This window comes from Mastomys coucha, unplaced genomic scaffold (genome assembly GCF_008632895.1).
Source record: "Mastomys coucha isolate ucsf_1 unplaced genomic scaffold, UCSF_Mcou_1 pScaffold6, whole genome shotgun sequence".
In the NCBI taxonomy this organism is placed as follows: Eukaryota; Metazoa; Chordata; class Mammalia; order Rodentia; family Muridae; genus Mastomys; species Mastomys coucha.
Genome location: NW_022196912.1, coordinates 20,648,928 through 20,662,556, shown reverse-complemented (window position 1 = coordinate 20,662,556; position 13,629 = coordinate 20,648,928). Strand labels below are relative to the sequence as shown.

General features: G+C 43.0%; 1 protein-coding gene across 1 annotated transcript in view; it reads right to left on the bottom strand.

Moving 5' to 3' along the window:
* Positions 1–13,629, bottom strand: part of Xdh (xanthine dehydrogenase) — a 65,259-nt gene that overhangs the window by 4,694 nt on the left and 46,936 nt on the right. The window contains exons 27-35 of the mRNA XM_031356240.1: positions 8,355–8,546; positions 8,061–8,206; positions 7,099–7,180; positions 6,435–6,530; positions 5,790–5,918; positions 5,136–5,210; positions 3,892–3,944; positions 1,792–1,906; positions 881–946 (exon numbers count right to left, since the gene is read on the bottom strand). Coding sequence (XP_031212100.1) covers positions 881–946; positions 1,792–1,906; positions 3,892–3,944; positions 5,136–5,210; positions 5,790–5,918; positions 6,435–6,530; positions 7,099–7,180; positions 8,061–8,206; positions 8,355–8,546 — 954 coding nt within the window. The remainder of the gene's footprint in view (positions 1–880; positions 947–1,791; positions 1,907–3,891; positions 3,945–5,135; positions 5,211–5,789; positions 5,919–6,434; positions 6,531–7,098; positions 7,181–8,060; positions 8,207–8,354; positions 8,547–13,629) is intronic.

Genomic DNA, 13,629 nt, shown 5'->3' with positions numbered 1-13,629 from the left:
GTGGGGGGGTTGGGGGGGTTATGTGGGTGTGAGTGTGGGAGGGTGGGAATGGGTGTGTGTGTGTATTGAATAAAGAGTAGATTAGCCTTTTTTTTTAAAGAAATGTACTCATATTTTCTACCAGATGCATCTATCTCAAATTGTTATCCCTCCCTCTTGTCTTCTCCAGCTTGACCTATTCTATGAATCCCATATTTTCCAAAAATGGTTTTCATTTGGGAAATTCTTTTCCTACTCAGGGTTAAGCTCATGTCTTTGTTGGATCCCTCTACCACTCCAGTCTTAGTATCTTACTTCTTAAAGAGTAATTTATCTAATTGCTGGGTCAGTGGGCAATAGGGAGGCAGCCAGTTCTTCTGACCTCAGATCCAGTGCCTAGGAGACAACATCAGTCTCTATTGCCCTTCCCCCTTGTGCTCATTCCCAGGTACTCAAACACTCCCTCCTTCCCCTCCCTCCCTTCCTTCTCCTTCCTTCTACCCATCTTCCCTTATTCCCTCCCCCTTTGTTCACTGTGTGTGTGTGTGTGTGTGTGTATGAGTGTGTGTGTGTGTGTGTGTATGAGTGTGAGTGTGTGTGTGAGTGTGTGTGTGTTACATGTGAGCATCCAACATTTCCTCACTCACCATCCTGGTGTCTGGGGCATGTGTGGCTTCCCTTTCCAGGTTAATCTGTATTTATTTGTTTTCTGCTTTGAGAGTTGGGTAAGTGACCATCAATCTAACTCTTACTCAGAATGAGGTTCCCCAAGTACTATGCTCTGGCCTGCTTAAAAATGATGACAAGTTGTGTAGCTGCTGACCTTCAGTGAGCAGGGTGGGGGTGGGCACATTGCTGGCCTATTTATTCTGTTCCCACCCTGACCTCCCATAGACCTTACTTGTCCGATATCAATGGCAGGATTCAAGCTGGAACCAACATCCATGACGATATCTGTACGGAGATTCTGTGGATGGGAAGTAGTTTGAGAAAAACAGAATACTTGAAATCCCACAGTGTGTTTTGAAATCCCACAGTGTGTTTTGATAACTCTTAGATTGTAAATCCCAATCCAAATACCACATTCTCAAGCATGGATCCCTGAGAAGGTGGAAACAGGGCCCGCCACACCTGGACTGCCTCTCTCAAAGCTGACATTTGAGATCTTAGCAACTAAGTAAAAGGCAGGTCAGAGCTGATCTTGCCACACATCCACACATGAGTGGTAAGAGAAGGTCTCCCAGGGCCAGGGCTTTGAACCTGAGTCTGGGGCAGATCTGAGAGAAAGCCATCAACAAAGTCTATTATGGCTAAATCCAAAGCATGCTGGCTTTTATAGAGTCTGTAAGGTAGTAGCTACATTATTATATACACTATTACATACATTATTAAATACATTATTAAGTAGCTGAGGGGCGAGGGTATAATTTAGCTGCATGAGTCCCTGGGTTTCTTCCCCCAAATAAGAAAAAGCTAAAAATAGATGACTGAAAAAATATAGGAAGAAGATATTTGTGGCACAGAAAATCATCTTCAGTTTAAACTTCAGTGTGCAAAAGTAGTCTTTTAGGGAGTAGAGTCCCACCCAGTTCCAACGGCAGCTTTCACTACAGCAACATTCAAATGCTGAGGCAGAAACCATGAGGCTCATGGTCTGTGGTATGTACTCTCCGGCCTTCATGGAGCAACCCCCTGCCTCTGCCGTAAGGCTTATTTCCTAACCAGAGAGCAGGCCTGGGGCAGCCATTCAGATTGCAGTTCAACTGTTTTTCTTCTCTTCTCCCTTAGGCTAACATGTTGCAAATGTCTTACCTTATGATCCCCTGTTAAGCAGTCAATTTCTACTTCAGAGCAAGCCACCCCATAGCTGAAATAGTGGAAGGGATTCCCAGAGTTTGTCTCAAAGCTGTAGCCAAGGTTGGGTGTCCTGGAAGAGAAAAGAGAAAAGGGTTTATGTGCAATAGACAAACCCACCCTTTTCCATACACGTGCTTTGCCCCACAATTCTGTAAGCCCTAACGGTCTTATTTTTCCACTCAACTATCCTCCTCCAAAGCCCACACATTTTGAATACTCTGAACTTTTCATGAAAATGAGATATTCCAGAGCATTCTGCTTATGTTTCATTTTTTCCAGAGCCCACGGTACAAGCATTCTGTACAACCTGGCAACATTTAGCTTTCTGCACGGTAGTGGTAACAGATACAGATTTGCTAGGACTTGTGGAGGGTGTGGAAGTCACTCCCTAGAAGAGTGAGTGAGTGAGTCAGAAGCCAAGGCCCTCAGCGCTGCGGCTCTGGATGCTCCACTGTTCTCTCAAACTCACCTGCTCACCTTTCTTCAGGTGAAAGATCACAAGAGCAGGGTCTCATACCAACCTGGGTGTAGCCCCAAACAGTCACTCCCCACTTTCTGGTCCCTTTGGAACTTCAACAAGTGATTTGAGAAAAATGTTATTAAGAGATACTAATGTTACGAGCCTGAGTGCTCTGTACAACTGCCATAATGTATGAGCCATATAAACCTGTACTCACGTAAAGTATGTCATTCCTATATAATTATACATTGTACATACATTTACTATATAATGTATGTTTATGTGACTATATATAATGCATGTTTATAATACTTATGTACATATAAAATGTGCTACATAGAAATAATGTGAGCTGATATGACCAGGACTCACCCTCACACCAAACTAACATGGGCTGAGAGACAAGACTCAACTCTGGAGAAACCTTACTCTCTGACTTCTGACTTCATCTTGTTTGTCTAGGTGACTGTGGTGGTTTGAATAGGTTTGTCCGCCATAGACTCATGTGCCTGAAAGCTCAGCTACAGGGAGTGGTACTATTAGGAGGTGTGGCCTTTTGGAGTGTGTGTGTGTGTGTGTGTGTGTGTGTGTGTGTGTGTGTGTGTGTCATGTAGCTTGTGACAGCCACATATTCGTTTAAGACATTCTAAAACAAACTTGAAAAGCTTTAAGTTAAACTTCCCAGAAACATAGTGATGGCTAGTTTTAATAGTCAGCTTGATACTGTCTGAAATCACCTTGGTAGAGTCTCAGTGAGGGACTCTTTAGATTGGTCTGGCCTGTGGATATATCTATGAAGTTAATTGGAGTGGAAAAAAAATTATCCTGAATGAGAATCATCATGTCGTGAGCTGGGTGCTGGACCATATATAAGGAAGGAGGTGAGCTGAGTGTGAGCAAGCATGCATGCTTCTTCTCTGCTCCCGATGGTGGATGTGCTATGACCCAGTCACTAAGGCTCCTGCTACTGCAACGATGGATCATGTGAGCTAAATCCTTTCTCCCATGCATTATTCTTGTCAGGACATTTTATAGCAATCAGGCGATAACTATAATTGTATCCTTTTGTAACTCCAAATGGGAATGGGAGGGGTCTCTACTAATCACACAGTGACACAACTTTAAGACTATCAAATGTGTATGTTCTCTCCTATGCCTCACTGCACTAATAAAGTTCCACCATTCTGTGTATACTGTAAGGAGATCACAGACTCTAAATTCTCCTGTTCTCCTAAGGGAAAGTCACTATGAAGAAATCCAGTGTTCTGCACAAGGAAACATGAAGGTTGCCCAAACACCTGTCATGGTGCAGCTCAGCACAATATCCTGTAGAATTTGGGACAGATTCGTCTTCTAGGAAATAGCACACTCAAAGGTCTGGAACTGGAGTCTTCTAATACAGCAGTCCCCATGTTTGCTCCTTCGTACTTAGTTGGTAATTGTACATAATGAAGCATCTTTATACTGAATGAAGTCAGCATGAGCCCCACTGATGTGATGAAGGTTTTAGGGGTGCTGATTTTGTCTGGCCATGGGCTAACCAGCATTCAGAGCTGTCAGCACACGGGAATGGGCAGGAAGAGGATCATACTCACTTATAAAATCCAGTAGCAGACAAGCTCACTGCACTAGTGTAGGCATCCATGACCTGAGAAAGACAATGGCCATCAGGAAGGGACAATTGTGGTTTCTAAAGACCCAGACCACTACTAAGCTATCATTATTCCCATATTCCAGATGAGAAAACCTTTAAAGGCTTAGAGAAAACATTTGTTGACCTAGGATCTATACTAGGGATATAATATAGTACATACATTGGTGACTGTGGGTCTTATCTGTGTTATCTGCTCATAATGGAGACTGGACTACATAGCTGATGGCACAGGACAAAGCTCAGGTTGAGTGAAACAAAATTATCACCAAGGCTGCTTGGTGAAAAATATTCCAATTACCTGTCAAACCTATGCACAAGCCACCAGAATTAAATTCGAGTTGAGCAGTCTGCATGCATATGGCGCTTAATGGCATGAGTGGAGAGGGAAGTTAACATCAGACGTGACATGATAGTTTGTTTTCTCTGAATCTGGTGAGACGGGTTGTACTACCAGTTGGTTCATGTACAGTCCCATTTTGTTGCTTCCCTCTCCCTGTGTGTGTGCATGTGTGTGTGTATGTATGTGTGCATACATGTGTATGTGTGTTGCACTCCTAGAAGTTGAACATTAGACCTTGCATATGCCAGATTAGTGTTCTACATTGAACTATATCCCCACCCCTTGACTTCTTAAGACAGTGTCTTACTACATAGCTCAGGCTGGCCTCTAATTCATAATCCTTCTGCCTCTACATAGAATCACAGGCATGCAATATCTCTGAGAATTCTTTGCATGCTGACATCTAGTCTAGAAAGAATTCAGACAACTAGGCTCATTCTTATTGGGATTTTCTGTTCTATCACTCCTAGCATCTAATGGGACATCTTCTAGATCTCTCATGAATGACATTTCAGTTGTCCCAGACTGTAAAGTTGGGTAAGAGTGGGGACTGCCAGGGAGGCCTTTAGAGACATGGAGTTTTAAGAAGACACACCTCACTGGGCCTGCTGACATATGTGTAGATCCACACCTGAGTGAGCCAAGCCATCATGTGGAGGTGCTTAATGCAGACAATCCATCCTTTCTGACTTGGGGAGGCCAGAGCCCTAATCTCCACAAACATGAGCTTGTTCCTGCCCTGTGACTCAGACAGAGCACACCCTACATGGAGGTGACTAAGTCACCCTGCTGTAGCTGATGTACTTCTCCTTTGCAAAAAGGAGCTTGGACCAGCTCAGACTTACCCAGTCCTCCCAGGAGCCTTTGGGTTTCTTTTTCTTGAAGGGTTCCAGTCTTTTCAGTATGGTCTGACAGGCTTCCTGGAGGAATCCCAGCAGACACCAGACACGTCAGTGCTCTGCCCTCTATACCACCTGACACCCAAGCCACCAGCACAGCTCAATGACCTACACAGTAGGCCACCATTAGCCCTTGTCTAGAGAGCCCTCCTGACACCATCCCTAGGCTGACAGATTGGTAACTTCTAGTGGACCCCAGGGAGGTAGCTTCTCCTGGTATTCTCCTTGTTTGAGGATATCTTTCATGTGAGAAAGAAGCAAGTAGCTGGGCTCCAGCTGACCCCATAGTCAAATATCAATTTTAATACACTATCTTGTAGCTAGTTCTAGCCCAAGGTAGTATTTCTTCCCAGAAGCCACTGCTTCCATTCCGATCCCCCTCCCACTTGGAACCCAACACTCCTGGCTTTGATAGACATGATTAGGCTGGAGTTTCTCTATAAACTGGCCACATGGAGAAAGAGTATCCTCCTGGGTAGCAGAATGAAGTCATGACCATGGCCAAAGATCCTACTACAGACCATCAAGGGGACCTCTTGAGACCCCCCAAACCCAGAGCCCATCTCCAGCTGCTCAGGTTCCCCTAGTCTCCTCACTTACATAAATAGCCTGGCCATTGAGGTCAGCGCTGGCAGAGGCAGCCGTGGGAGAGGTGTTGGGGACAGTGTTAGTGCTTGTCTCAGTTATATGGATCTTGGAGGTGGGGATTTTCAGAGCTCTGCTGGCCACCTGCAACAAAGGAGACATCACTCTCTAAGACAGAGGTCATCATGGAACTTGGCTACCCACTTCCCAATCTTGTAAGCTCTATTCGGTTGATTCTGGAATTTCATCACGCCTGGCTGAGTTTGAAGGAGTGTTTTTGTGGGTGTTTGGTTGGCTAAGACATCTATAAGCCCATTTTAAGCAAATACTGGGATTTCTTTTTTTAAGTCTTGATAAACCTCAAGAGCCAAGCATATGTTCTGACTGCGATTCAGCACCATTAGCCCAACTCCCCTGTGAGGTCTCACGAGTTGGGAAAATAAGCTCTTTTCATACATACAAGGAGCTCTTGGTAATGGACATATCCTGGGGGATTGTCTAGTCAGTCCTTTAGCACAGAGAAGAGGGGAGAAGACTTGCCCAGGGCCATGTGTAATGTATTCTCATGCCTGTTGCTTCTCCTGGCACATCACACTGTTCAGCTTCACCCAGCATCTCTCTGGACACCAGACATCCCTAACATGGTCCCCAGGTACTCACCTGAACCATCTTGGTGTGAAGGCCTTGACCCATCTCAGTACCTCCATGTGTCAACAGCACTGAACCATCAGTGTACACATGGACCAGGGCACCTCCCTAAGGAAAGAGAAGGCCAGCCAGAACATTTGGTAAATCCTGACTCAGCTCAAGTTTTGAAACTGAAGATATAGAGCCCAGGAAGAAGAAAACCATCACCCATGGTTTAGTTGGGGTTTTTTGTTGTTTTTTTTTTTTGTTTTGTTTTGTTGTTGTTTTTTCAAAATCCCCAGGTAAAGATTAAACAGTGTAAACCTCACTATTTAATAAGGTGGCCCATCAGGAGCTAGAGAAATGCTTTCATCTCTCTGTGTATCTTGTCTTGAGAAGGAAATAGGTCACTTCTCTCTGTCCCTACGCTATACCTGAATGAAAAAGATGAAGAAGCCAGTGTCTGTCTTGTAACCATGAAGAGTAAGAACTAGAAGGTTGACCCCAGATCACTGTCTCACCCCTCCTTCACACACTACACTAGTGGAGATATGCAAATTTTATTTCAGAAGCAGAGAAAGCCTCCTAGTTGCGCCTGTTACCAGCAATGAGAGACTCCTTTTATCCAAAAAAAAAAATCAAAAATGGAATGGTGTGCCAGTCCAGAGGATATGGCCAAGTTACCCAAAGCAATTACCTGGTTCAGAAAAGGAAGTGTGAAGCTTATTCCAAACTTAGTTGGGATTATACAGAGCCCTCTCTTTTTCCAACAATTCTCCCTGGAAAGAAAACAACAATCAAGGTCTCACTCTGTGGACCTTTCTGGCCTAGAACTCAGAGATCTACCTGCCTTGGCCTCTCAAGTGTGTGCTACCAGACCTGGCCTGAAAAGAGCCTTCTTAAAGAATACATACTTATGTCTAGTTGGGTATACTTCCATTATGCTTTGTTACATACTTTGTATTAGGTCAGAACAGGACATCCTTGAAGCCACTTACACAGTCACTGTCATAACTTGAATTGTGTCCCAGTAGGGTAGACAAAAGTGAGACTGGTGGGAATCTAGGTCTCTGGTCCTCCACTGCAGGTGACACAGAAGTCAAAGGACTATCAAATTTCCTCCCTAAGTGAAATGTCCGCTTAGACCATGTGTCCTAATGACCTTTGACCGTCCTTGTCCCAAGGCAGAGGATAACAATGCTTTCTCTATATATTTGTTCCAATAAATAACTGGGGAGAAGACGAAGCCAGCAGAGTCATTCTCACTTTACAGGTAAGTAAACTGAGGTCTGCTTCAGAGAAACTGGATGACTGACAAAATCAGATGTATTTGCTAATTTCAAAGGTAGGCACATAGCTGTGGTGGTCATGGCCCCCCCAACCAGTGCTCTTGATAATGTGGTACTCTCAGGAGGCTCACAAATGGATACAGATGAACCCCAATGGATGTCTCTGATACTGAGTGAAGGCTGGAAGTACCTTGTCCCTGGCCTAAGATCATCCACAGATATTAAAGAGAAAATGTCAATGAGCCAGCAGGTTCAGTAGTCTCAGAAGTTGTCCATTAAATCATTGGCTTATGATTTGGGAACAGTAGAAAGGTTGGACCACTGTAAAGCAACAGAGCATAGAACAGCAGACTCCATGCCGTAAGCTTACCTGTTGAATTTCTCCACTTCCATCTTGCGAGCAAGATACTGGGAGCTTGCTATGCACTCATCCCAGCACCTGGGCAAGGTGAAGCCCTCCAGCTTCTGGTTGAAGTGAGTCAGGTCCCCTTCTTTGTACATGTTTTTCCTCCGTACCTGTACAAGAGAGAGATTAGGTCTTGCCAGCTTCTGGTCTCCCCCTCTGCAGTGCCTGTTTATACACCCTGCCCCAGGAAATTCCCCATGTAAGAGTCACTCTTTCCCCCACAAAAGGGCTTACCCACTGTTAGTGAGAGCAGCTCACCTCCTCTGCAGGCAGCCCACAGGTTATGGCGACCTCACTCATCCAGTGTTCTGCGATTAGCATCCCCTGAGGACCCCCAAAGCCTCGGAAAGCTGTGTTGGAGGGCAGATTAGTCTTACAAATCCTCCCGGTGCCGCGGATGTTGGGGATCTTGTAGGCGTTGTCCATGTGGAACAGAGCTCGTTCCATTATCTGAGGCAGAAGGAAACAAAGAGCATAGCACAGGCAAATCCATTGATTTCCTTTTGAATGTCAGCTCAGGAAATGTACCCAAGCCTGTCTTCCCTAGGCCAGCCATCAACAGCTCTACCTCAGGCCCACATTGTTTCTCTCCTAGAACAACTTACCCTCCTATGTTGGTCCCCATCCCAGCTTCCCACATGGGAACCCTTCCCAGGACCCCCAGCTTAAAGTGAATGTTGGCCTCTTTCAAAAACAAGTCAATTTTGTTTCTTATTGGTCCACTGTAAATTTGTCTTCTTTAAAAACAATTTATGTGTGTATATATGTAAAACAACATTTTTTAAAATGGCCATAAATTTGAGAGAGTGTAAAGGATTTAAATGGGAGGGGTTGGAGGGAAGAAAAGAAAATGATTTAACTATATTTTAATTTATATATTTAGAAAGTGGTTGTATTTGTTGTGTTCTCCCCCTTATCTGACTCTGAATAAAATTCTGCATTGTAAAGTTACTAATTTCCTGCTATATTTTTGGGAGCATCTCACTGGTGTGTTCTAGTTCCCCAGCACTGAGGAGCAATAGGCAGCTTCCCAGCTCTCTCACCTTCTGAAAGACTCCGAAACCCCAACTCCAGCTTTCTAAACTTCACAGTGAGTCTATTTTCCTGTATTGTACTTATTGTAAATTGTCTTTTCAAATCTTAAAATTGATGTCCATTAGTGTGTGTGTGTGTATGTTGTGTATATGTGTGTGCATTGTGTACAGCTTATGTTGTTTCTTGATAGCCTCTGCCACTATTTGTTCCCATTCTTTTTTTCTTTTTCTGAGATGTCAATTATTTGGACCTCCTGGGCTTGTTCCCAATTTTTCTTGTATTTCGTTTTCTACCTGCACAGTATTTTCTCTCTGGGGGAGAGCCATTCCGTTCCTTTCAGCCTCTCTTATAGTTTGAATTCACAAGAGCTCATCTCATTCCTGGACTGGTCTAGAGTTACAGCATGCTGTTCTCTTTCTCTCTGACTCTGTCTCTGTCTCTCTGTCTCTGTCTGTCTCTCTGTCTGTCTCTCTGTCTGTCTCTGTCTGTCTCGCTGTCTGTCTGTCTCTGTCTCTATGTTTGTCTCTGTCTGTCTCTGTCTGTCTCTCTGTCTCTGTCTGTCTCTCTGTGTGTCTCTCTGTCTATCTCTGTCTCTCTGTCTGTCTGTCTCTCTCTCTGTCTGTCTCTGTCTCTGTCTCTGTCTGTCTCTGTCTCTGTCTCTCTGTCTGTCTCTCTCACTCTGTGTCTCTGTCTCTGTCTCTGTCTCTGTCTCTGTCTCTGTCTCTCTGTCTCTCTCTCTCTCTCTCTCTCTCTCTCTGGTGTGATGCCCAACCCTCCTGAAAAGACAGGTGCTGCCTTCATTGCTTGTGTTTGCTCCTTTCATCCAGATTTGAATTCCCTTCCCCAAGTGTAGTTTCACTTTCCCATAAGTAAATTGCCTTTTCGTGTCCCTCTGTCTCAAGTCCATTTTTGCTTGCTTTTACAATCCTACCAATTCCTCCCCTCCCTCCCTCCATCCCTCCCTTCCTTCTTCTCTCCCTCCTTTCCTTCCTCCCTCCCTCCCTCCCCTCCACCCTCTTTTCTTTCTTCTCTTTCTCTGTTTCTCCCACGCATTGTGTTTATAGCCTCTTTACACTGCCACCTAGGGCTACTACTCAAAACACATTTATAGGACTGAATTACAAGGTTTTACAATCTTTGAACATAACTACCCACATGCTTGTCAACCTGATTTACTCTAAAACATCAAAAACATGTTACACACGGTGAGAACACTAGAAATGTTTCCTGTTTTGAACATTTGTAATAGTAGGTCTGGAATGTAAAGTTTTCTAACTGAACTATTTAGACCCTAGCATAAAAGGTGACCCGAAAGGCACAACGGGAAACCTGCTTTTTCTAAAATGTTACTTAAAAAATAGAACTCTAAACATGTAAAACCAGCCTGGTCATAAAATTAGGGTAATAACTTTTAAAAAAGTACCACCATCAATGTAAATTTGATAATTCTCAGAATTGATTTTATTTCAACCCTTGCCTCTATTTACATTCTTTTTTTTTTTTTTTTTACTTCTTTTTAAACTGTACTTATTGGTTTACTTGAGGGGGTGTGTCACAGCATACATGTATAGCTCAAAGGACAACTGGCATAAGTTACTTCCTCCACCAAGTAGATGCCAGGATCAAACTCAGTTCACCAGGTTTGGTGCCAAGCACCTTTGCCTACTGAACACCATCTTTCTGGCCCTACTAGCTATTTAACACTTAAATTATTCTAAGTTCATCTGCCAAAGCTGTGGCAAAGTGAGCAACGCACACAGCTGCTGGGCTTATCCTTGCCATTTATGGCTCAAGGAGCCTCAGCAGGAGCTAAATATAGAAATACCCAAGCACCATGCTTGACATTACTCAAGTTTTTATCCTGGTAGACAGATACCCAGCATTAATATACAGTATGAAGACCTAGCCCAGTCCAACTAGTATCATTAAGATGATAGAGAGATAGATAGGTAGGTAGATAGGTAGGTAGGTAGGTAGATAGATAGATAGATAGATAGATAGATAGATAGATAGATAGATGATAGACAGAGATAGCTGATAGGTAGAGATAGATAGATGAGTAGATAGGTAGATAGTAGATTGATAGATGATAGATAGATGAATGATAAATTATAGATAGATGACAGATAATAGATACATTAGGAGAGAGAGAGAGAGAGAAAGAGAGAGAGAGTGTTCTAAGTCAACAATGATACAAAATATTCTAAAAAGGAAAGAAAAGTGGCAGAAATACTACAGTTCTCAGGAATCAAGAAATGGTGTTGTAAGGAGTGCTAGGGTTTAGAGGGTTAAGGTGTTTTGTTATGCTTCTAGACCTCAAACCTTTATGAAGATCAAGTGATCTAAAAATGTCAATGATTATAGAGACTAAACAGGATTACCTCCTTAAATCCTGTTCTTTCTATCCAAAAGGTCAATAAAAGGTAGCCTAGCAAAGATCTTAGATATTAACTATTATACTCCAACTGAATGCCACACATACACTCACAGACACACACACACACACACACACACACACACACATTCTCATTCACACGAGTTGTGACCCCACTCCTATACCCACATCTGCAATATCTCATCAAAAACCTAAGCTTCCATTTCTGTGAGGCTACAATGGGATGCCCCAACACTCTCGTTGGAGTGGTATCAGAGAAAGTCAGGTATGGATCTAAGTCTCACCACTGGGTACCTGTAGCCACTTATAAAGCCCTGCCCACACCCGAAATAAAGCCATTGCAAAGCACCTAAGACCCTTGCCTTTCACACTCACTTAGTGGAAAGACCTCTTACTTACTTATTCTGGATGGTGTCAAGAGTCTGATAAAGAACCAAGACCTTCACCATATCCCTGCTGTTCAGTAGCTAGTCAGACTTTAGTGGGCTCAGCAGAGTCACAGCTACTGAATGTTTACGATTACATCCTATGCTTCCTTGACCTCTAACTCAGAATACATAACTCTCTCTTGCTCCTTCCATCTCCTTCCTCCCAGTAGTAGCTGGATATAGTTATTTGAATAAGAATGGCCCCTATAGGCTCATATATTTGAACATTTAATCATGAGGAAGTGGCACTACTTGAGAGGGATTGAGAAGTGTGGCCTTATTAGAGTAGTTGTGGCCTTGTTGGATGAAGTGTGTCACTGGGGGTGGGTTTTGAGGTTTCAAAAGATAATAATAAATCAGTACAAATAAAAGACAGAGATTAACAGAGTACATTTAAAATTTTGACCTAACTACGTCTTTGAAAATTTCACCTCAATAGTAGTAGTAGTAATAGTAGTAATAGTAGTAATCATAGTGAGTTGAAAGCAACAGTTTAGAACATATATCATGTTAATCAAAAGGTACAAAAAAACGATTTTTAGTAACATTAGTTAAAGGAAACTTGTGAACAAAATATCACAAAAGAAGATTATATAATGATAAAATGTCAATTTCCCCAAAGACATAACAAACTCGTTAGTTGGTCTCAAACAACAGAGAGGAAAAACACATGAACTAACAATTACAAGAGCTCAAAGAAGAACAGGAGAAAGAACAGGAAGCCAGAATTTACAGCTACAGGTTCCTGTGCCCCTTTCTCAATATCAACAGAGATACTAGACTGAAAATTGGGAAGGAATTGGAAGAACTCCACACAAGCCAAAAACAGCTACTGGACTCCTACAGAACACTCTACTTATGGGGGGGAAAAAAACCAAAGCCCTCTCTCAAGATACATTCGTCCCTCAAACTGTGGAAAGATAAACGCCCACTGTGTATATTATTAACACACCTGAACTTCTCAGAGGACGCCTCTGTGCTGGGATGGAATGCATTGCAACCTAACTTGGTCCCAAACTCACTGAGTATGCTTTACTTTTGTAACAAGTAGCTCCAGGCCATGTAGCTGCAGTCACCACTTACAGGTAGGCAGCCAAGAGATCAGACCACGTTAGAGTGAAGCAAATGCCAAGCTATAACAGAGTTGCCATTTCTATACGTCCACTTCCGTTTCCTGTCCACAAATGGCACCTGGCCACATCTCTGAACCTCTGTTTTGAGCTGACTGGTTTGTGAAGTGTTCTTTGCTCATTTAAGCTCTCTGAGTTTAATTTGTTCAAAGCTTTTTTTTTTTCAAGTTTTATTTACATTATTTGTAATTGAAGAACTCGAGATGCATTCTAGACAGAGTAAAGTCCTCTGACAAGTAAGCAGTAAGTTGAAGTTGTAACTTGTGCATCTCCTTGGGATCACTTCCCAGTTTTTCTTACTATGGTCTCTATCTGCCATCCCCTGATTGCTGAATGTGTGCTGGCTCTGTCAAAGCTTTTTTTTTTTTTAAATAGACATACTGATATATATCCATTTGTCATGCATGCGCACACGAGCACACACAAACACACACACACACATACACACCTGAAGATGTTGACATATAATAGGGCTAGCATGGCAAAATTTTCTTGAACAGAAAAGATGAGTTTCTAATCATAAGTATAATATGACCATTCTTTGC